The sequence below is a fragment of the Citrus clementina genome, unplaced genomic scaffold (genome assembly GCF_000493195.1).
Source record: "Citrus clementina cultivar Clemenules unplaced genomic scaffold, Citrus_clementina_v1.0 scaffold_1, whole genome shotgun sequence".
Lineage (NCBI taxonomy): Eukaryota > Viridiplantae > Streptophyta > Magnoliopsida > Sapindales > Rutaceae > Citrus > Citrus x clementina.
The window spans coordinates 15336614-15358856 of record NW_006263303.1 but is presented as its reverse complement, the minus strand read 5'-3'; the positions used below and the strand labels follow the sequence as shown (position 1 = coordinate 15358856).

The window sequence follows — 22243 nt, the reverse complement described above, 5'->3', positions numbered from 1 at the left end:
TCAATATCAATTCCAAAGTTGAGAAAATCAGTTTACGAACTGAACAGCTTGAGACAAAGGTTGACTCCATCTCTGCACAGATGCAGCAGATCCACCAAAATCTCCAGTCCAGAATTGGCCAACTCGATTCAGAGTTACGAGCCATGCTAGCCCACAGATACAATGGTCCCGAATTTGACCAAAAGGAAAGGGAAATCAGGCGATTAAAAGCTGAACTTGCTCAGATTGAATCTGAAAAACAGAGACCTACCCTTTTCACCAGTTCACCTCTTATTCCTTCTATCGGTCCAACTTACCATCCTTTTGCCTCTATGCTCTCTCCTATTAAACAATATGACCCTTCCAAGTTATTTGGCATGACTCATACTCTTTTCAGAGACAATCCTTTGCCACCGCCACCTAAACCTAAACCCAAACCTAGACCGCAGCCTCGACCTCCCCCTCTTCATCCTTCCTCTAGAATACTCCTACATCCCTGAATCCGCCCAAATCAGTGAATCTTCTTACCCTCTCCTCAGCCCTTATCAGTTGTATAAACGACCTAGCTCCTTTACCCGCAGTATCCGCACCCTTATCTCTACCAGACGCCCTCACCCTAAAGAATACATCCAGTCTTCCCGCCTGGATCAGTGTGCTCTTCAAGCCACCTCTGCTGAGCAATATGTCACTCTGGAGATTCCCTCCGAGTTGCTCTCCAACTGGAAACGAGAAGGTTATACTCATCTCCATCTTGGCGGCATCAGATTAATCCTTACCCTTCATGGGAGAAAAGGATTACCGGTTACCGCTCGACTTGCTATGCTTGATACCCGGTTTAAACAGTACCAAGATGCTGTTATCGGTACTGTCCTCACAACCCTTCATGCAGGAAGTGTTTTACTCACTTTCTATCCCAATTTCAATCTTTCTCTCCAAGACCCCAATTTGCCCACAACCTTGAAAGTCCAAGTTCAGATTCAAGGTGCTGAACAAATTTCTTCTGCAAAAGTAACAGTGTTCGCACTACAAAATTCCTCTGACTCAGATAGTGACCAGTCTCAAGTGATTTTCCACCAACAGTTACTCTCCCTTGATACTACAGTTCCTATCCCATCCATCAAACTCCAGATCTTGCCCTCAAAATTCCAAAGGCCCATTCCAGCAATTGGTCTTATAGATACTGGTGCCCAACGAAGCATGTTGAACCCCCATATTCTTCCACCAGAATATTAGACCCAGTCTGAAGAACATTTCAAAGCTGTCAATGGCAAACTCTTCACCACCTCTTTGATTACCAAAAAATCCATTGGTATTCAAATCTTCCCAAATTGTGTCATTTGGACCAAGGTTATTGGTTCCACTCTTCCTAATAAGGATATCTTATTAGGATTTGACATCCTTCACCAAATCAAACACCTCCAAATCATTCCCACTGGAATCCGAGTCAAGTCCATGTTCAAACCATTCACAAACATTCTGAAACTCTACAATTTGTCTGAAACTCCCCAGTCTTACCAGGATATTTCCACCAAACTTTTGAGTTTCTGTCCAGAGTCCCATTCTGAGTTCACCCATCCAAATCCATTGTGGAAAAATAAGTCTTTCTTCATTAAGTTACCCTTCAAACTCAATGAAGACATTAACCCAACTAAAGCTACCCATCCAGGAATGAGTCCTTCTGACTTACTCCTAGCCCAACAAGAATGTTCACAATTGTTGGCCCAAGGTTTAATTGAGCCCACAAGTTCCCAATGGGCTTGCCAAGCCTTTTATGTTGAAAAGCATTCTGAAATTGTCCGAGGAAAGAAACGCCTAGTCATTGACTACCAGCCATTAAACATGTTTTTACAAGATGACAAATTCCCTTTACCTCGCCGACAAAGCATGTTCACTTTTCTTAAAAATGCCCAGATCTTTTCAAAATTTGATTTAAAATCTGGTTTTTGGCAACTCGGCATTGAACCCTCCGAACGTTACAAAACCGCCTTTTGTATTCCCAATGCCCATTTCCAATGGACCGTCCTACCCTTTGGCCTCAAAACTGCCCCCTCCATTTTCCAAAAATCCATGGTCCAAATCTTCCAGCCCATTTTGCATCATGCATTGATTTACATTGACGATATTTTGCTTTTTTCAGGATCGCATGAAGAACATCGCAACCTATTGTCCCAATTCTATGATATTATCCAAAGTCATGGAATCATGTTATCGGCCAAGAAAAGCACCATTGCTACAGATAATATTGAATTCCTTGGTATGATCATTAAAGATGGACACTACCAGCCAGGAAAGCACATTGCCCAAGAATTGCTTCACTTTCCAGATCAGCAACTTTCCAAAAGGCAAATCCAACAGTTTCTCGGCATTATCAATTACATCCGTGATTTCCTCCCACATGTGGACCATCACACTCATCATCTCTCGGCTTTATTGAAAAAGAAGCCCCCAGAATGGAATGCTGACCACACACGTGCTGTCACTACTCTCAAGCAGATTGCGCAAAATCCGCCTCCTTTAAAGTTGATTACTGATGGCAAGCGCATATTACAGACAGACGCAAGTGATGAATCATGGGGTGCCATCCTCCTCGAAGAACTCAATGACAAGGAACACTTTATCGCTTACGCTAGTGGACATTTTTCTGAAACACAGAAGCACTACCATAGCGTGTTTAAAGAAATCTTAGCGGTAAAGAATGGCATCAAAAAGTTTGAGTATCATCTGATTGGACACCATTTTCTCATCCGAATGGACAGCTCAGCCTTCCCCAATATCTTTCATTTCAAAGGTAAAACTGTTCCCGAAAAAATGTTACTCAGATTAAAAGATTGGTTTTCCAAATATGACTTTTCAGTCAAGCATACTATGGGATGCCCCTGGTTCCGGCATGTGTGACCCAAATTGTCCCTGCTGGGATGATTGGGAAGAAGACGATGATTACGCAACCACAAGGAAAAAGAAACCCAAAAAGAAAAAACCTCCTGTTCCATGTCACCACTGTGACCCTAAACCACCATCAGATCCTCCACCGTTTTTGATATCCAAGAATTTGCAAGAAAAGCTCTCTTTCGCTTTTTCATGAAAGCCTACCTTGTCACCGACCCTTTTCCTTTTTCCACTTTCCACCCAGAAAATCTGTTCCTTACTGGTTTAACCCTTGATCCGGCCAGGGACACCACTGAAGACGTGTTATGGTACATCTGGTGCCTAACAGTCCTTTACGCAACCAAGTTAGTCCTCCCCATTTCTCCCACTCTGGACCACCTCCTTAATCCAGATAACGCCACCTCCCTTACCTGGACCCTACTTGAATGGTTCTCCCCCATCCCATGGTGGAGAAAGAAACTGCAACAACTGTCCGAAATTTACAACCTTGACCGTATGCCTGCCCCTGAAGCACAAATGTTCACATAAGTTTTTATTATTCACAGGCCATACTTCCAACATCCAGACACCCATCTCTTTTGGACTCAAGATCAGGTATATGAATGGTTCACTGCACCACATATAGCTGTGATTGAAAATGACATACAAGACGTCCTGCACAATTACCTTTGCCAATTAAACCACCAACCTCCGCCACTTAAAGATATCTCTCACACCTCCTTAGGTCCACAACATGACCTTCTCATGATACCCACTCCATCTGCTATATCTAAACCTAAGTCCACTGGCATCATCATCAAAGAAGAACGACCAGACTACACTGACTTTCTTTACCAAGACTCACAAGATCCATGGGAAGATTTTCTTCCTCTGAGCCAACACCTCCACCAGTTTCCCCAACCAACAATGGATGAACCTGGCCCCTCCGTACCAGGACCCTCAACCCAATCTTCCAAACAACCATCCAAAGTTGACAAAGCCACCCAAACTTCCCCTAAGTATACTCCGAAGTGTACTCCCAGAGACTATAATTGCCCTTATCCACCATGCCGTGGTCCCTCCTGTAAGCATCCAAAGCTCTCCAAAACTTTCTTCCAAAAGCATCCTCACTCTGGTGATACGGACCCAGATGAAACCGAAAGCTCATCCGAAGACGAGTACATGAATCTCCGCTCTCCATAAAGTTGTTTGTCTTGTTGCTTTCAATAAAGTAGTTTGTCTTGTTGTCATAATGTTTGCATAATTATTAAAGTTTGTTTTTACTTTAATACTTTTGTCCAAGTCATGCTTTAATTATTAAAGCACTTTTGTCTTTTGTAATAATTAAAGTTGTGCAATTATGTAAAAGATAGGGGTCCTGTCCTATCTTCTCAAGAATCCTCCTCTATATAAAGGATTCTCCCCTTGCTTGTAAGGGATAGAAGTTTGAAAGAAATAAACTCGTGTTTTTCTCTTACACCATGAATCCCTAAAACTCTTCTCTCTCTCTGCAAATGAAGTCCTAAGAAAGAAAAAGAATAAAGAATTAAATTTGTTCATTTTGAAAACCTAAGGAAGTATGCTCTGCACTTGCCTTTTCTAAGGATCCTGTGCATCAGAAAACTTTTGATCATTTCTTATCTGGTTTGGTACCCTGTTTTAGACTAAAGGAAAGTCTGTTTTGGGTTGTATAACCTGAGAAAAATGTTTTAAAAGGTTTTTGATTACAGAGGTATATCGGCTGGAAACCCGAGCTTGCGGACTACTGGTCCAAAGAACAGTTTTAACTGTTGTAGTTCTGGTATAACAACGCCACGTACTTCACCATAACTGGTATCAGAGCCCAATGGGGATTGGAGATGTGAAAAAGCAAGATTTCACCCACGCCCTTTTCTGGGTGCAAATACACAACATACCCATTATGTGCATGGACAAAGAAATAATCCAAGAAATTGGAGGAAGAATTGGGAAGGTACAGGAAGTAGAAACAGATGATGCAGGGGAATGCATGGGCTCTTTTGTCCGCGTTAGAATAATGGTGAATGTCACAAGGCCATTGCCAAAAAGACTGCTATTGAAACTGGAAGATAGGGGACAGATTTCATTAAGAATAGCCTACGAAAAACTGCCGGATTTTTGCTTTTGTTGTGGATTAATAGGTCACCAGTTCAGAGAATGTCTTGATTACAAAGGTCAGTCAAAAGATGATCTAACGTATGGAGCCTGGATGCGAGCTCAAACAAGGGCCGAAAGAGCAAGACAGGCAAGAGATAAGGATCACGGGAATGGAGACAAAGAGCCATCAAACACAGCACTTGGAAGCTAGGAACAACAGGAACAAATCCGAAAAAATACGGGTCGGGCCAATCCGGATGAGAGTGGGGGTGGTTCCAAGTCAACCCAAACCAATATGGGGATTAGCTCAAATCCAATGAGAAATAGCCAAGTGGAAGAAATAGGTGGGGGAGCATTAAATGGAGAGAGATTGAAACAGATTGACTGCAACAAGTTTGCAGCTAAAACAGAGGTGCAGCAGTTACATAGAGAAGAGGGCACTGTGGAGGGAAAAACGAAAGAAAATAAGCGGGAAAACAAATTGTTGGTGGCACAAGGAATTATGAACTCAATGGGCCAAGAAGAAAATACCAAAGAAAGAGTTATAGAGGGCCAACAAGAGGGAAGTACGAGCGGAGGTAAAAAAGAGACAAAGAGTCAGTCAAAGGTCAAAGGTCAAAGGAAAGAAATGGAAATTTCAAGCTAGAGAAAGGGCAATGACGGAAATGCAAAACATTGGGCTAGTATCTTTGAAGAGAAGTATGACGGAACGAAGGAGCCCAAGCCCAAAAAGCAAAAAATTAAAAATGGAAAGCTCAATCATTTCGCGGGCAAACCAGACTCTTTTCTCCTCCACATTAGCAGAACTCAGAATGGAGCGGGAAGAGGAACAACAAATGGGCATGCACATTGGAGAAACGGCAGAAGAAATGATATCGGCAGAGGCTGGCGAACAGCCCCGCCGACAGCCATGAAAATCATAAGCTGGAACATTCGGGGTTTGGGGAATCCCCGGACGCGTCTACCTATCAAGAAAATTCTCCAGCTGCACAAACCTCAATTACTTTTTATATGTGAAACTAAAGTGAGGTCTGGGCAGATTAACGAGCTGTGCAGACAGGTAGACGTAACAAATTTTTTTGCAGTAGACAATGAGGGGAAAAGCGGAGGCCTAGCCGTGTTATGGAATGCAGACACAAATGTTCAAATTAACTCATACAGCAAACACCACATAGATTTTCAAGTTAGGAGTGCTCAAGGGAAGACTTGGAGGGGTACATGGATATATGGGCATCCATAAGGCAGTCAAAAGAAACATACATGGACTCTTTTAAGAAGATTGGCAAGGTTGTCTACACTCCCATGGCTGTGTTTCAGAGATTTTAATGAAATCTTAAATTTAAATGAGAAAAGTGGAGGGCTCGAGAGAAATGTCGGAGCTATTTGGGAGTTTAGAGAAGCTGTAAGAGATTGTAAGTTGGCTGATTTAGGAAGTCGGGGCTATTCATTCACATGGTCCAATAGGCAATTCGAATCACAATTTATAGAAGAGAAGTTAGATAGATTTCTATGCAACCAAGAATGGAAGGCTGAATTCTATAATGATTATGCCACCAACTTAGTTCATTGGGAGTCTGACCATTGTCTAGTAATGATGGAGATTCAGGAGAGGCAAAGAAGCTTGTTGTTTGAGAAAAAAACATTTTCTAGACTGCATTATGAAGACATGTGGAGCTTGTACGAAGCTTGCAAGAAGATAGTAAAAGAGGAATGGCTTCAATGGCATATAAGAAATGAAAAAAGTCCAGCACAAGTCTTTAAAGCAATAGCTAGAAAGTCAATGGCTCGGCTGATTCTATGGAGCAAAGTAGAGTTTGGAGAGAGGGACAAGAAGCTAAAAGTGCTGTTGAGAAAGCTTAAGAAAGCTAAGGAGAACCATGATCAACGCAATAGCGGTAGGGAAATTCGAAATTTGGAAACGCAAATTCAGAGGCACTTGATGGAAGAGGAGGTGTATTGGAAGCAGAGGTCAAGGGCTGATTGGTTAAAGGCAGGGGACAAAAACACAAAATTTTTCCATGCCAAAGCTTCGGCAAGGAGAAGGAAAAACAAAATCGAAGGAGTCGAAGATGAAGCAGGAAATTGGATCGAGGAAAACGAAGATGTTGCAAGCAGATTTTGTGAATATTTTCAGAATTTGTTCACTACTTTGAACCCAAGCACGGATCAGATTAATGCGGCTCTCCAAGGCATGGCCCCAAGGGTGGATGCAGCAATGAACACTCACTTGGAGCAGCCCTTTACACCCGAAGAAATTGAAGCAGCTCTTGATCAAATGTGTCCGACAAAAGCTCCCGGACCTGATGGATTGCAGGTTGTCTTCTTCCAAAAGCATTGGAAAAGTGTCAGAAATGGAGTGGTTGCAACATGTCTTGACGTGCTAAATCAGCAAGGTACCATAGCTCCCCTTAACCATACATATATTGTTCTTATTCCCAAAAATGCAAAGCCTAGGAGAATAACAGAATACAGGCCCATCAGTCTCTGCAATGTCATATATAGATTGGTTGCTAAAGCCATTGCCAATAGATTGAAATCAGAGCTCCATAAAATCATATCCCCTGTGCAGAGTGCATTTGTTCCAAATAGATTAATAACTGATAATATAATTATCGGTTATGAATGCTTGCACAAAATCAGACATAGCAAGGGAAAGAAAAATAGTTCGGTGGCCTTGAAGCTAGACATAAGTAAAGCTTACGATAGAGTAGAGTGGTCTTTTTTGAAGCATGTTATGGAGAGGTTAGGTTTTTCCAGCAAATGGATAAACTTGATCATGAATTGTATAACCACTCCCACTTTCTCTGTTGTTATAAATGGAGCTGGGAATGGATTAATACACCCTCAAAGGGGCCTGAGGCAAGGCTGTCCGTTGTCCCCTTACTTATTCTTGTTATGTGCAGAGGCTTTTTCAAACTTATTGATACAGGCAGAGAGACACAACCTAATCCATGGCTTGAGATTTGCAAAAAATGTCACCATCTCCCATCTTTTGTTCGCGGATGACAGCTTAGTTTTCACAAAGGCAGCCGTTGAAGATTGTATGCACTTGAAGAAGGTTTTTGATTGCTATGCAATGGCTTCTGGACAGATCTTTAATTACGAGAAATCATCTATGTTCTTCAGCGGAAAAATTCCAGAAGAGCAGAGGGAAACAATTAAAAACATCTTCAAGCTCAATGTGGTATCGAGACACGAAAAGTATTTGGGCTTACCTTCAATGGTGGGAAAAAAGAGAACAAGTTTCTTCAATGACGTGAAACTTAAAGTGCTCAGTGAAATCTCCAATTGGCAGCACAAGCTCTTTTCGAGTGGGGGAAAGGAAATTCTCATCAAGGCTGTAGCTCAAGCAGTACCAGCGTACGCCATGAGCGTTTTCAAAATACCTCTTGGATTGTGCAATGACATCCAAAGAGCAATGGCACGATTTTGGTGGGGATCCAAGGAAGACAAGAAGGGAATTCATTGGGGAAAATGAGAGAAATTGAGCTATGCCAAAATCAGAGGGGGGTTGGGCTTCAGGGATGTTTTATGCTTTAATCAAGCTCTTTTAGCAAAACAAGGCTGGAGATTACTGCAAAATCCAGAGTCCTTGGTGGCTAAGGTGGTAAAAGCTAGATACTACAAGAACACAGATTTTTTAAATGCTAAAGTAGGCTCAAGTCCATCGTTTATTTGGAGGAGCATTTTATGGGGGAGACAGGTGCTGCAAAAGGGTACGAGGTGGAGGATAGGAAACGGAGAGAAAATACAAATTCAAGCGAGCAACTGGATACCTAGGCCAACAACTTTTAAGCCAATTGTTGAACCCTCTCTGCCTACAGGAGCTAAAGTTTCAGAACTCATCCTCCCAAATCAGCAGTGGAACGAAAGTATGATCAACCAAAGCTTTGCAAGGATGGATGCTGACATTATTAAGAGTATTCTTTTACCGAGAACCCCCCAAGAAGATGAGATAATCTAGCACTATGATAGGAAAGGCTTGTACTCAGTAAAAAGTGGTTATCAATTAGCGCTCAAGATTAAGTTTCCCGAGCCACCAACAAGTTCTGCAGGAGCTTCTCAGGAGTGGCAGAACCTATGGAAACTAAACTTGCCAGGAAAAATTAAAATTTTTGTGTGGAAAGCAGCCAAAAATTTCCTTCCAACAGCCGAAAACCTTTGGAGGAGGAAAATACTGCAAGAACCAATCTGTACAATCTACAAAGAGGGAAGAGAAGACGTATTCCATGTTCTTATGGAATGTAAATTGGTTAGGAAAATATGGAGATGCACCGATCTGGAGGCTGCAGTACAATCAATAAGGAGGGATGATATGCTGAGTACTATGCACAGTCTAATGAGGAAGGGGGCCAAGTCTGAGATTGATTATGTTGCATCTATCTGGTGGGCGACGTGGCACGCAAGAAACAAATTGCTCTTTGAGGGGAAAAAGCCAGATCCAAGAGAGACAGTGGCCAAAGCCAAAGCAATTGTGGTCGCGTATCAGGCAATGCAATTTAAAGAGCAAGATAGTCCAAGCAGCATAAAGGAAAAGGAGGCGCAAAGATGGAATCCACCACCTAGTTCCAAGCTGAAAATCAATGTTGATGCGGCGGTGCATGCAGAGAGTCAAATGGCAGGCTTAGGGGCTGTGATCAGAAACTCGCAAGGCCAAGTGGTAGTTGCAGCTGTGAAAAGCATTAATTTTCAAGGAGATGTCTCGATAGTAGAAGCTAAAGCTGTCCAATGGGGATTGGAGGTGGCAAGCAAAGCTAGCTTCACAAATGTGATTGTCGAAACTGATTGCAGCATGGTGGCTAACTTAGCCAACAACAAAGTCAGCAACAAAACAGAGATATGGTGGACGATAGCAGAAATTCAAAGCAGCAGGCAAGACTTCCAATCGATAGATTTCCAGCATGTTCCAAGACAATGTAATACTAGTGCTTACTCTCTAGCCAAAAGAGCTTTAAAAAGCTCAGGTTCTGTCATCTGGTGGGATGAATTCCCAGCCGATGTTTTGTGCTTGTTTGATGGCTTCATTTAAATGAAAGATCTACTTTATTCTAAAAAAAAAATTCAATAAAAGTACGCCGTTCCAAAATTTGACCACCAGCAATGACGTTATCAACTTATTTTTACCTCCTTTATAAGCCTACAAAAATATCAAATTAAATTGTGTTATGTATTATATATCCAATAATAATGATTCAAAATAATAATTAGTGAACGATTTATTCTATTTTTCTAAAGAAAAAATATGTATTTTCTTATATATATATATTTAACTAGACTAAACCATACATGCTGTAGCAAACTACCTTCCATCTACAGTAACATTTTATCTATTACAATTAGCTAATGAACAACTTAGGAAAAAAAAAGTGATAAGAAATTAAACTCACAAAATTTGCAGTTAGCATCATTATTCATTTGGAAACGGATTAACAAAAATAATGGAGTGAGGGTAGCGAAAGTGGGAATTGATAACAACGCAATTTGGTTACACTCTAATCAAAACGTGATTAGATCTCGTTCTAACCAAACGACTCAATGAGATCTTTAATATCGTGTAATGCCAGATTAGATGGTGCTCTAATCTAAACGAATCTATAATAAAGATTTTGATAGATAATCCATTATAAAGAGGGGTTTTATTGAATAATTGAATATGAAGTTACAATAATGAGATCTATCTATTTATAATAGAGGAAACCCACTTTTCTACGGTAAACCTAGTTCCCTAAGTTAATTTAAAAAAGGGAAATTAGATCACAATTATAATAAAAATAAAAGACTAAGTCACATACCATAATTGACTCTAATTAAAATACAAAGTCATGGAATAATAAAAATTCTAGAATTCTAAATTTACATCTTATATCATTCTTCCCCTCTTAAAAGAAACTCGTTCTCGAGTTTGAATACAATATGGAGGATGAAACTTGTAGTGTAGGGCCAAATCATCTTAAAATTCAAACTTATTGTCTTTCTTATCAATCTTTCTTGAAACTTTGAATAATCCACACTTTATCAACTTCCTTCGCTTGTACATTCTTTGCAGTGATGAAGACTTCCAAGAATGAGTGGTTATTAAATAACTCTTACCCTTCCCCAATTGACACTCAATGCACTCTCCAATAAATTTCACATTTTCAATCAAATCTTCTTCAAGTGCAATCTTCTTTTCTTCAATGTGAATAGGTAGAACCATTTCAATCATTCTATGTTCTTTAACTTGATTTTGTTGCACACCTTTGATCGTATTGTTAGGCTCAATGCGCAAATCAAGAGTAGGTTGTTCTTCGTAAAAATCTTAGATCGATAAAAAATTTAATCATTTTCAACACTTGTGCTCTCTTCCAAGGAAACATCATGCACATTCTTCCACAAATTGTCAGATTGAAACTTTTAAGTCAATAAAATTGTACCTTTTCTACAACATTAGGCACATCTTCGACATATGGAGAGGCATGAGCTTTTTTTATTTGTATGTCTTTCACTTCAGGCTGCTGATTTGTGATATTAGGTTGTTGACTTGTGATAAGACTAGGGATCTCAAATTGGTGTCGAAGATGAGGTTTTCTTAATTCCTTCAATGCTTAGCTTCTTTATCTTCTAATTTGCAATAAAATTTGCGATTCAATTTGTATCGTTAAAAGAATCACATGCTACAATGTGTATATAGTGTATGTAGGCATCTTGTCTTTAATATATAAACTGAGCCCTTCACAAATCTTATAAATGTATCCTTTTCAGGTTGATAATAATATTTGCAACCATCAAATTATTCAAACTCAGCAGCAGAATGAGAAATTGATTCCATACCTTGTTATACTAAACAATAACCAAGAGTAATAAATATTGATATCAACATTCACTTCATACGAGTCCATTAAATAATTTTTAAAAACCTTCAACAAGTAATCTATGTCTTTGCACTCTGGTCCATCGTTCTAAAGCACTCCCTATTAATAAAAAATCAGTTATAAATTGCACTCGATCGTACCTCAGCAATCTAATCATATATTTTTTATCAACCTTATCCAACTATGAAAGAAAATATTTAGGATTGCAATTTCCATCAAGCTTCTAAAGCATTATGTCTTTTGAATATTTCAATCACAAATTCAAAGCCAGTGGCAAAATGATAAATAAGGTTGAACTTTCGAGTTTGGTGTGGCCAGTGGCTGGTGGCTGGGATTGGGACTAAAGAGGGTTAGATCTAGGGATTTGGTGGTAAGGAACACAATGATGGCCGCGGATTGGCCAGATTTACAGCGGGTTGGCCGAAAACCTGAGTTGAAGTGGCGGCTGTGGTGCTAAGGTCATGAAGGAGATTACGGTGGTTAATCGGACTCCATGCTGGCTAGGATTTGACGAGCTGCTAGAGTGGAGTTTACTAATGGGTGTGGTTGACGGTGGCGCAATGGAATCGATGGTGACGCTAGTGGTGGAGCTGCGAACTTTGGGTGGCTATTGTGGCAGTTTATGACGGTGATCGTCAGTGGGGATTGGCCGAGCTATAATTGGCGGTGGATGGGAAGTCTGATGGTGGTGTTGGTTGGTAGTGAAGGTGGTTGAACGACAATGGTTGAGTGGTGCAATGTGGCGGCTTTTAGGTGTTTTATGGCAGTTGTAGGCGGCGGCTGAGGATGGTGACGGCTGGGGTCTAGCCGGCGGTGGCTGGTGAGGTTGTTGGTTGTTTTGGCGACGGCTAGGGTTTTCAATTTTGGGGATTTTTTTTGTTGGTTTTTTTTTTGGTGGTAGGTTTGGTATGGATGGATATGGGTATCTAGGAAAGGTATGCAAATCATATAGAATTGCTTTGATACCAGCTAATAGAGTGAGAGTAGCAAAAGTAGAAATTAATAAGTATGAAAACTAGATATTGTTCTAGTACTAGGCCAAGCCAACGCGATTAAGTTATGCTCTAATCGAAGCAGGATTAGATCTCGTACTAACCAAATGACTTAGTGAGAGTTTTAATATCGTGTAATGTGAGAGTAGATTACGCTCTAATCCAAACGATTTTACGAGAGATATTTTGATAAATAATCCTAGAGAGAATTATAAAGAAAAGTCTTATTGAATAATTGAATATGAAGTTACAATAATGAAACCTCTCTATTTATAATTGAGGAAACTCACTTCCCTAAGCTAAACCTAGTTTCCTAAGTTAATTTTAAAAAGAAAACTAAATCATAATTATAATAAAAATAAAAATAAAAGATTACATCACTTACCATAATTGACTTTAATTAAAATAGAAAGTCCTGAAATAATAAAAATTCTAGAATCCTAAATTAACGTCCTACATCAAAAAACTAATAAGACAAGATTTAAAATTCAATAATGAAACAAAAAAAAGGAATAAATAATTATTACCTAGGATATTTCACTCAATTTTCTTTCTTTTTGGATTCAAAGGACAAATTCGTTTGTCATGTCCTGACTTGTCGCATAAGGCACAAAGCCTTTTCTTCTTACTTTAGGATAACTTAATGCCACTTTTCAATTTGCCCTCTCTCTTTCCAACTTTGGTTTGTGAGACATTAGGATCCAAAAGCAACATACCAGAGGATTGTATATTAATAGTTGGATCATCTCTTTTTGGGGAGTCAATAGTTGTATGTTTAGAGACCTCTGACAACTTTTTAGATAATTTATTGATGGTATCCATTTAAATTGTATATGCTTCATTGGATTATGTAACTTCTTAGAGACCTTTGACAACATTTTAGATAATTCATTGATGGTATCCATTAAAAAATATAGGCTTCATTGGATGATGCAGCAATACAAGCTAATTTTGTGGCCTATTGACACATATGAGTAAGCCTCAATGTCTCTAATTCTTGATCTCCATCATCCTGTCTCAAATATTTTGAATCCATGATTCTAAATTTGTTCACCTCTTGTTTCCATCTTGAAAGAATGAAATGATCTAGTATCTAACCGAACAAAAACTTTCATAATATGTCTACAAGGTATTCCAATAAACTCAAAAATTTGACATTTGCACATACCCTTGTCATTTTGTAGACTTAACCACACCACAAACTTTTCATATTCGCCGAACATTGTTTGACCAATTATACTTGATATTCCCCATCATATCCATTTTCTTCAACTTTGTGTCAATTAACTTGACCCCACTCATTCTTAAACTTGTTGAAACCATTTCTTGTCTATAATTTGGTTGCATGTTTTAAAAGTAATTAACTGACACTAACAATTAGATACTTGTGTTCAAATTTAAAATCTTCATCACTTTCTTTTTCCATGATCTTCTTTAATGCTTGCTCATATTTTTCAACAAACTCTTTAAGATTTGTTGTTAAAGTTACAAGGTCGTCAAAAAATGAATAAATGTTTTCACTACTCTCAATAGTATTCATTCCAACAAAAATATACCACGATTATAAGTAGGCATCTAAGAAGCTCGTATCTCATAGAGATGATTCAGCCACTCGTTATCTTTTAATCCATTTTCAACCATAAGTGTCTCCTACCTTTTATCAAAATCCTCAATCTTGTATGTCGACATAATACATGTTCTTATTGCAGCCTTGAATTTTGACTTCTTAAAAACTTTTTTTTAATATGCCAAAGACATAAATGGTGATGAGTATTTGGAAAAACCTTTGCAATTGCTCCTTTTATTTCCAAGTCCTTATCATTAATGATAAAAATAGGGTGACACCCTCCCATAGTTTGAAGCAATGTTTCAAACAACCACAAAAATGTTACCTCTGTCTCATCTTATAAAAGAGCACATCTAAATTGTATTGACTGTAGATGATGATTCACTCATGTAAATGGTGCAAAAGGCAAATCATATTTAAGTACTATAAGTGGTGTCAAATATGACTACATCCCCAAAATAATGATAGGCCATACGTGATCGTGAGTCCACCCAAAAGAAATTAACTATACTCCCACTTTCATCACATTGGATTGCATAAAAGAACGTTCGATTTTCAGCTTGCTTTTTCCTAAAGTATGTAAGAACTGAATGAGCATCTCCTCCATCCAATTGTGTACGTCGAACATCTCTTAAGTGATTATAACAATCTCTGCTATCAAAACCAAAATGTGCACCACTAATAACTGAACAAACTTTTCCAATTTGCAAATTTTCTTTTTGAAACATCTCTGTCGAATTTTTAGCTACAGTATGCATATGCTTATTTGACTTCATTTTCATTCTTCTTGCTGGGGTAACTACTTTATGATTGTGAGTATCCTTAAATACTGAAACCCTATATTTATTAGACAACTTATCATGTAAAATCTACATTCTAGCTTCACAACCGCATTTAACAGTTGAACATCTCCCATTTACTTTGCTTACACTCTATGTCTCATTAGTTTCCTCAGTATCCTCATGTTTCTTGTGTGTTGAAAAATATTTTCTTTCATGTGCACACGAAATTGCATACTATTTACATAATTTGAACCTCTTCTTGTCTTAGATGAAGTTTAAGTTCGAATCCAAAATCCTTCTTGTTGACCATACTATTCATAATAGCTTCGAGCTTCTACAGTTGTTTCAAAAAAGATCCCTGTAGATGGTGTTTTTATCTGCTCAAGCACCAATTTTAACCACCTAAATCAGATTTAATATATTAAATCATGATCAAGTTACTATATATAAAAGAAACTAAAAACTATAAATAGAAAGATAAATAAATTGCATTGACTTCGAATCTTTTTTCTAATCTTGCAACTGTACCAATTGATAAGTAAATAACTAAAAGAAACAAAAAGACCAAACAAAAGAACATCACTGCTTATTGGAAATATTGTGTGAGAACTGCTTGATATTTCTTCTAATTGTTTTGACATTATACCATATTTAGGGATGAAGTGTTCAATTTGTTCTTGTGTATATGAATTGTTTTTTTTAGTATTGTGATTTATAGGAAAGAGACGAATATAAAACAGAAAGAGGGAATATCGAATATAAAAGAAAAAGAGCAAATATATTAAGTGTGAGAGAGAAGAATGGACAATAATTTAAGGGGACCCACTGCATTAATTTGTTGATTTTTTTAATTAAAAAAGTCATATCATCGTTAATTTAAACCACTGATTATCTCTAATATAATGATCATAAAATTGTGTCTAAACTTTTGTATAAAATTGTGTCTCTCGAACCTACCCCTATAAATATATATAATCAGCTTTCAGTACAGGAATCCCACACTGTATTAAAATGCAAGACAAGTCTACAACATTGTAAACTGTCTTTTTCAAAAGCTTATAACATTGTAAATTCATCAAGCTTTATGTGTTTGTGTGTGCGTGTGTGTGTGTGTGTGTGTGTAATGCAAATGCTTTCATTTTATTTTTTTCATGTGGACACGCTGTTAAACAATGTAGTTTAATAAAGCCAATACAGAGACATTATTAAACTGCACAATTTAACAGTATGCCCACATTAAAAAAATGAGGGTACCGCACCTGAGAATGATTGTGTGTGTGTGTGTAATTTGGGAATCCCTCACTTTAATAAAGTAAAGGACTAACTAAAACAGAAACAAATGGATGCTTCAATATTGTGTATTTTATGATATAGTATATTAAAAAATATATTTTTTTGTATTTTAGTTTGTCTCTTATTTTATTAAAGTAAAAGATTCCTCATTTTAAATTAATGTGTTATAGTTAGATTCTAATGAGAGATCCCAATGGATTCAAATCCAATGTCTTAGAAAAATGCACATGGTGGGTCCTACTATGTACAAATTTTAAAATTAAAAAGCAATAGGCCATTGGATGCCCATTGGATTAGTTAGTTGAACAAAAAATATGGATTCACTATATAAACCATAGGGTAATTACCCACCATTTTTAACTTTTTAAAAAATACACAAATCTTTTTTTTCTTTGGTAGCGTTTTACCTGAAGTTAACATTTTTTTCACTGGTCCACTCCCGTTATAACACTGTTAGAACTTTGTTGACATCCTAAGAGTAAAATTATCATTTCACAGTGACATTGTTTGAAAACAGAAGTGGACAGATACAAAATAATATAACTTTAAGTGGAGTTCAGCCAAAACAAAATTAAGAATTGTGTATTTTTCAAAAAATATGAAAAAAAAATGCGGTCAGTGGATGATTGCTCTTTTACATTTGGGGGTAAAAAAGTCATTTATACAATATTTTATTAGTTCTCTTAACAATATAACTTCGAGTAGAGTTCAACAAAAAAAATTAAGAATTGTATATTTTTAAAAAAGTACGAAAAAATAAGTGGTTAGTTGATAATTGCCCTAAACCATATGATGCAATAGTTAATTAAAAAAATTATAAAAACAATAATATATCATATGGTATTTTAAAAGATACGGGCATCGCACTAAAGAATGACTGTATGTACACGCAGTTTCTCATGTTCAGATGCTTAAATGCAGATTTCATACGAATTTGTTATTACACCATATGGCATTATAGTGTTTCTGTTCAATTAACGATTATGCCATTTGGTGTAATAGCAATTCTGCACGAGATTGTTATTTAGACATCTACACCTAAAAGTTTCTAATGTATGTTTGTGTGTATTATAACTCTTAATTGTGAATGCCCGTTTTTCTTTTAATTTTTCCTTCGGATTCGCTATTACGCCATATGATGTATCAGTTAATTTATGTATATAGCAAATTCACATTTTAAAAAATGTGAGCATCCGCCGCACCAGAGAAATATTGTATATACATAAATGCTAGCTTAATTTTGTCATATTAAGTCTCTATGCGAGACCTCCAAATTGTCAGTTATAGTCAATGTATTCCTATACATATTGTTTCACCAATTCAAGTTTTATACACCAAAAGCAACGAATTACAACCAAGAAAATTAAATAATTAATCACACAAAATCAAAGGTAAAGAAGCTAGCTAGATTGTGCTCGTGGTTTCATTGCTGTATATGGGGTTGAGAGGGCCCTTGAAAAATATCTTTTAGGCCTCATAAATTTAATAATATTTCTTGTATATTCTAGTAAGATGAACACTTTTCATATTGGCAGCTTAGCCTGGGTTAAATTAAGTTCCTAACTTCACCTATGGGGTTTTTAATTAAAGATGCCTTAAAAATAGGGTATTTAGCTAAATATACCCCATGCTTGAAAATTATCTAGATATACCTTTTTATGTGGTACATTATCTAAAATATCCCTAAAGAAAAATATAAAACATACACAACTCACCTCCAACACTATTTACTTCTCACTCTTTTTAACTCCACACAACAAAAACTCACTCCACACTCAAAAATCACTCATGAATAGCCAATGGACTGAGATTTTAGTTTACAGTTGGGTTCATTGTTCGTCCCATGAATAAGGTATTTGAAACTTTATTTTTATTTTGGGTTATTTATTCATTTTGTTGACATTATATTATTTTTAAGGTTTTGTTTGGTTTGTGATAAATAATAAAGCAACTCACATTTTCATTACATTTGCATCATATGACTATTATTTGATGGATTTTATAACTACATTCGTTAAAACCTGAAGTTGTTGCCAAAATTTTGTTATGCACCCAACATACACGACAACAGTCATGTATGTATGGATTTACACGATTGTAGTCATGAAAATGTGCAAAAGATTCTAATTATTATGACACCCTACCATTCTATTGGTGCAAAAAATATATTTTTTTCACTATATATATAATTTTACTATTACTGGGCTATAGTCGTGTGTTTTAATAAGTTACACGACTACTATCGTGTACGTATGAATTTACATACTGTAATTGTGCATATATGTAAAATGTTCTAACTGTTATGAGATCCAAATAATTTATCAGTGTAAAAAAAATATTTTTTGAAGAAAAATATTCCTCTGACTATTTACTGAGTCATGTATTTTTGCAACTTACACGACTTTTGTCGTGTATGTATGAATTTACACGACAACAATCGTACAAGTTTGAAAGATATAGTAGCTGTTATGACACCTAGCATTCTGTTAGTACAAATATTACAATATTTTTTACTAAATATATCCTCTGACTGTTTACTGGACTATAGTTGTGTATTTTAGTAAGTTATACAACTATTGTTGTGTAAACTAGCAATTATATGTCGTCAGTCGTGTAAATAGGCAGACAGTTCCACACTCCGTTATATACCTTGTTTGATTTTGTTTTTGTATTTGTTGTATAATCAATTGTTGTATTATTGTAGGAAATGACTTCAGTACGTGTGTCTATTATGTTTTATGGTGACTGGATTGAGCAAAACGGTCATTATAGATTTAATGGTATAGAGGCAAGAGGGATCATGGTGCCCCGTTCTACAATATATGCACAATTGATAGAAAAAGTATCTCAGGTTATTTACATTGATATTTCTGAATTTGACATTGAAATGAAGTTCAAGCTCAAAACATTCGATCCAATGCCGCCTGTCCCAATTATGAATGATGATGTAGATTATTTTCTAGAGGAAACAATTAGTAGAGCTGAGTTGAAGATTCCTCTTTGCATTACTTGCCTAAGAAAACAGATTTTGGTGACCCCTATTACTCATGTTGACCCTAACTTTGGGCCGGATAGTTGTCCACAAGAACCTGTTGAGCTATATGTTAGAGGTGATGGTTTAAGCCCAAACAATTTTATTGCTGAAGATCAGTCAATATTAAAATTTGTTCCTGAAACACAACCCAATGATAGAAGGGGACCAAATGAGGAAAATGTGAATGTTATTGTTCATGATGATATTGATGGGATAACAATTAGTGATCCAACAGTGGGGAATGTAGCACCTTTTAATATGAGTTTCCCACCCCTTAATAATAAATATATGCCTAGAGTAATTTGTTTGCATGCAGCAGTTCATTCGACACTGACAACTCACATTCTAATAGTATTAACTTGCCATCTATGGAAGTTGTTGGTGATAGTAATGGGTTAATGGGAAAAAAATTGTTCAGTTCGAAAGAGGAGTTGCAAAAAGTGATTTCTATAGAAGCTCTAAGAAAAAATTTTGAGTTTAAAACCTTCAAGTCAGGGAAGAATATACTTGTTGTTAAGTGTATTGACGATACTTGTAAGTGGTGACTTCGTGCTATGAAGTTTAAAAGTTTGAATATGTTTAAAATCAAAAAGTATTATAGTGTCCAAAGTTATGCACTTGATGTCCGTAAGAGAGATCATCGTTATACTTCATTTAAGTTTATCGAACAAAAGATTTTTCACAAATTTGATGGTGCTTCCTCCTCATATGGGTCTGGTGATATTAGAGAACATTTTCAGAAACAATTTGGGTATGAAATAAGTTCCCACAAGGCATGGAAAGCAAGAGAATATGTATTGGTGAAAGTTAGAGGCATGCCTAAGGATTCATTCAAGTTACTCCCTTCATACATGGAAATGTTAAAGAAGAAAAATATGGGCACCCGAACGTTTCTTGAAGTTGACAATGCAAATAACATTAAAAAAAATTTATTGCAATTGGGGGTTGTATATATGGATTTATTTCATCAATAAGGCCAGTCATTGCAATTGATGGCACGCTCTTGAAAGGAAAATTTCAAGGACCTTTGATCATTGCCACAGCACTTGATGGTAACAGTCAACTTTATCATGTTGCATTTGGTGTTGATGACAGTGAAAATGATGCATCATGGGGATGGTTTTTAATGAAGTTAAATGAAGCAATAGGTGAAGTTTCTAATTTGGTTTTCATTTCAGATCAGCACCCAAGTATCAAGAAAAATGTTAACATCGCATTCCCAGATGCTGCATATGGTATTTGTACACACCACTTAAAGCAAAACTTACGAGCTAAGTTTAAAGAAATTGAGGTAGGTGCAATTGTTGAACTAGCTGCAAAAGCTTATCGACCACAACATTTTAATTACTTTATGAATAAGATACAAAAGGTCGATGAAAGAGTTACAAAATATCTTCAGAATGCAGGGTATGAAAAGTGGGCTCGTTCTTATTTTGATGGGTTGCATTGTAGTATTATGACAACAAATATAACAGAATCCATGAATTCTGTTCTTAAAAACCCCCAATAGTTGCCCATTCATAAGTTATTGGATTCGATCATTGATAAGCTACGGGAGTGGTTTTGTGATAGGCGAGAAGAGGCAGTTAATTGTCACACACAACTTACAAAATGAGCTGAAAAGGAGTTGTTAAAAAAAATATAAGAATTCTCGTACATATAAAGCGGTGACACTAAATATGTATGAGTTTATTGTTAGAGATTGTGACCTTTATGGTCACGTCAACATTCTTGAGAAGACATACAGTTGTCGAGAATTTCAACTCGATCAATTACCTTGTGAACATGCATTAGTTGTTTGTAGGTATCGAGAAACATGGTCTGTATATGATATGTGTTCTCATTACTATTCCAATGAATCATGGGTTGCAGCATACACAAAAACAATATATCATAATGGCATAAAAGAAGAATGAGAGGTTTTAGAAGAAGTGCAAAGTAATGAAGTTTTGCCCCCTGTGGAAAAGTGGAAAAATGGTCGGCCACAAGAAATTAGGATAACATCACAAGGCAACGAGAAGTTGCACCATAAGTGTGGTAGGTGTGGTTCTCTAGGACATAATTGACTAACTTGCAATGCACCAATCTCACTGTCTAACAATGAGCCCGTAGTTAGATCGAATGAAACATAAACAATCACATGTACTACTATGAATCTTGTATACTTTTCATTTTTGTTGTTTTAATTTCTTTAATATCTATAATATTTAGTTGATAAATTTCTATCTTTTTTGTTTCGCAGATGAATAAACATGTTTGTGTGGCTTATATTGTTTTCAAGGGAGGCAACCAGGGGCTTATAATACATGGACCAAGTGTTAGGGTTGAAGATGCAAAAAAATTATGATGATTGTGCAATAACTTCCATTGTATTACGACTTATTTACGATTCGAATAAGTATTAGATTTATGTTGTTTGATGTACAACCACTTTTGTTATTTATTAAATTGAAGTTTGATAAGTTAAAGTCTATATTGATTGTGTCATCAATAGAATGAATGTTTTAGGTGATTTTTTGTTCTATGTCCACGTACCCGATTACAATCGTATATTTTGGCTGTTACTCGACTACTATCGTGCATATGTAATTTTACTCACCTATAGGTATATCTATTCACTACTCGACTACAGTCATGTATCTGTTAAGATACCCAACTGCAGTCGAGTATCTGTGAAAATACCAGCTAGTCATATATGTTTGTAAATACTCGACTGCAGTCAAGTATCAGTGTAAATGCTCGACTTCAGTCGTGTATTTTCTTAC

The 22243-nt window shown here is 36.8% G+C and overlaps 1 protein-coding gene across 1 annotated transcript; it reads left to right on the top strand.

Moving 5' to 3' along the window:
- Positions 1-9196: 9196 nt before the first annotated feature.
- LOC112095662 lies at positions 9197-9988 on the top strand. Its single transcript, XM_024177765.1, has one exon. The coding sequence runs from the start codon at positions 9197-9199 to the stop codon at positions 9986-9988; it is 792 nt and encodes a 263-aa protein (XP_024033533.1).
- The last annotated feature ends 12255 nt before the right edge of the window (positions 9989-22243 follow it).

Excerpts from the sequence above, each read along its gene's own strand:
- LOC112095662 (XM_024177765.1), top strand. The coding sequence starts at position 9,197 with ATGGAATGTAAATTGGTTAGGAAAATATGGAGATGCACCGATCTGGAG.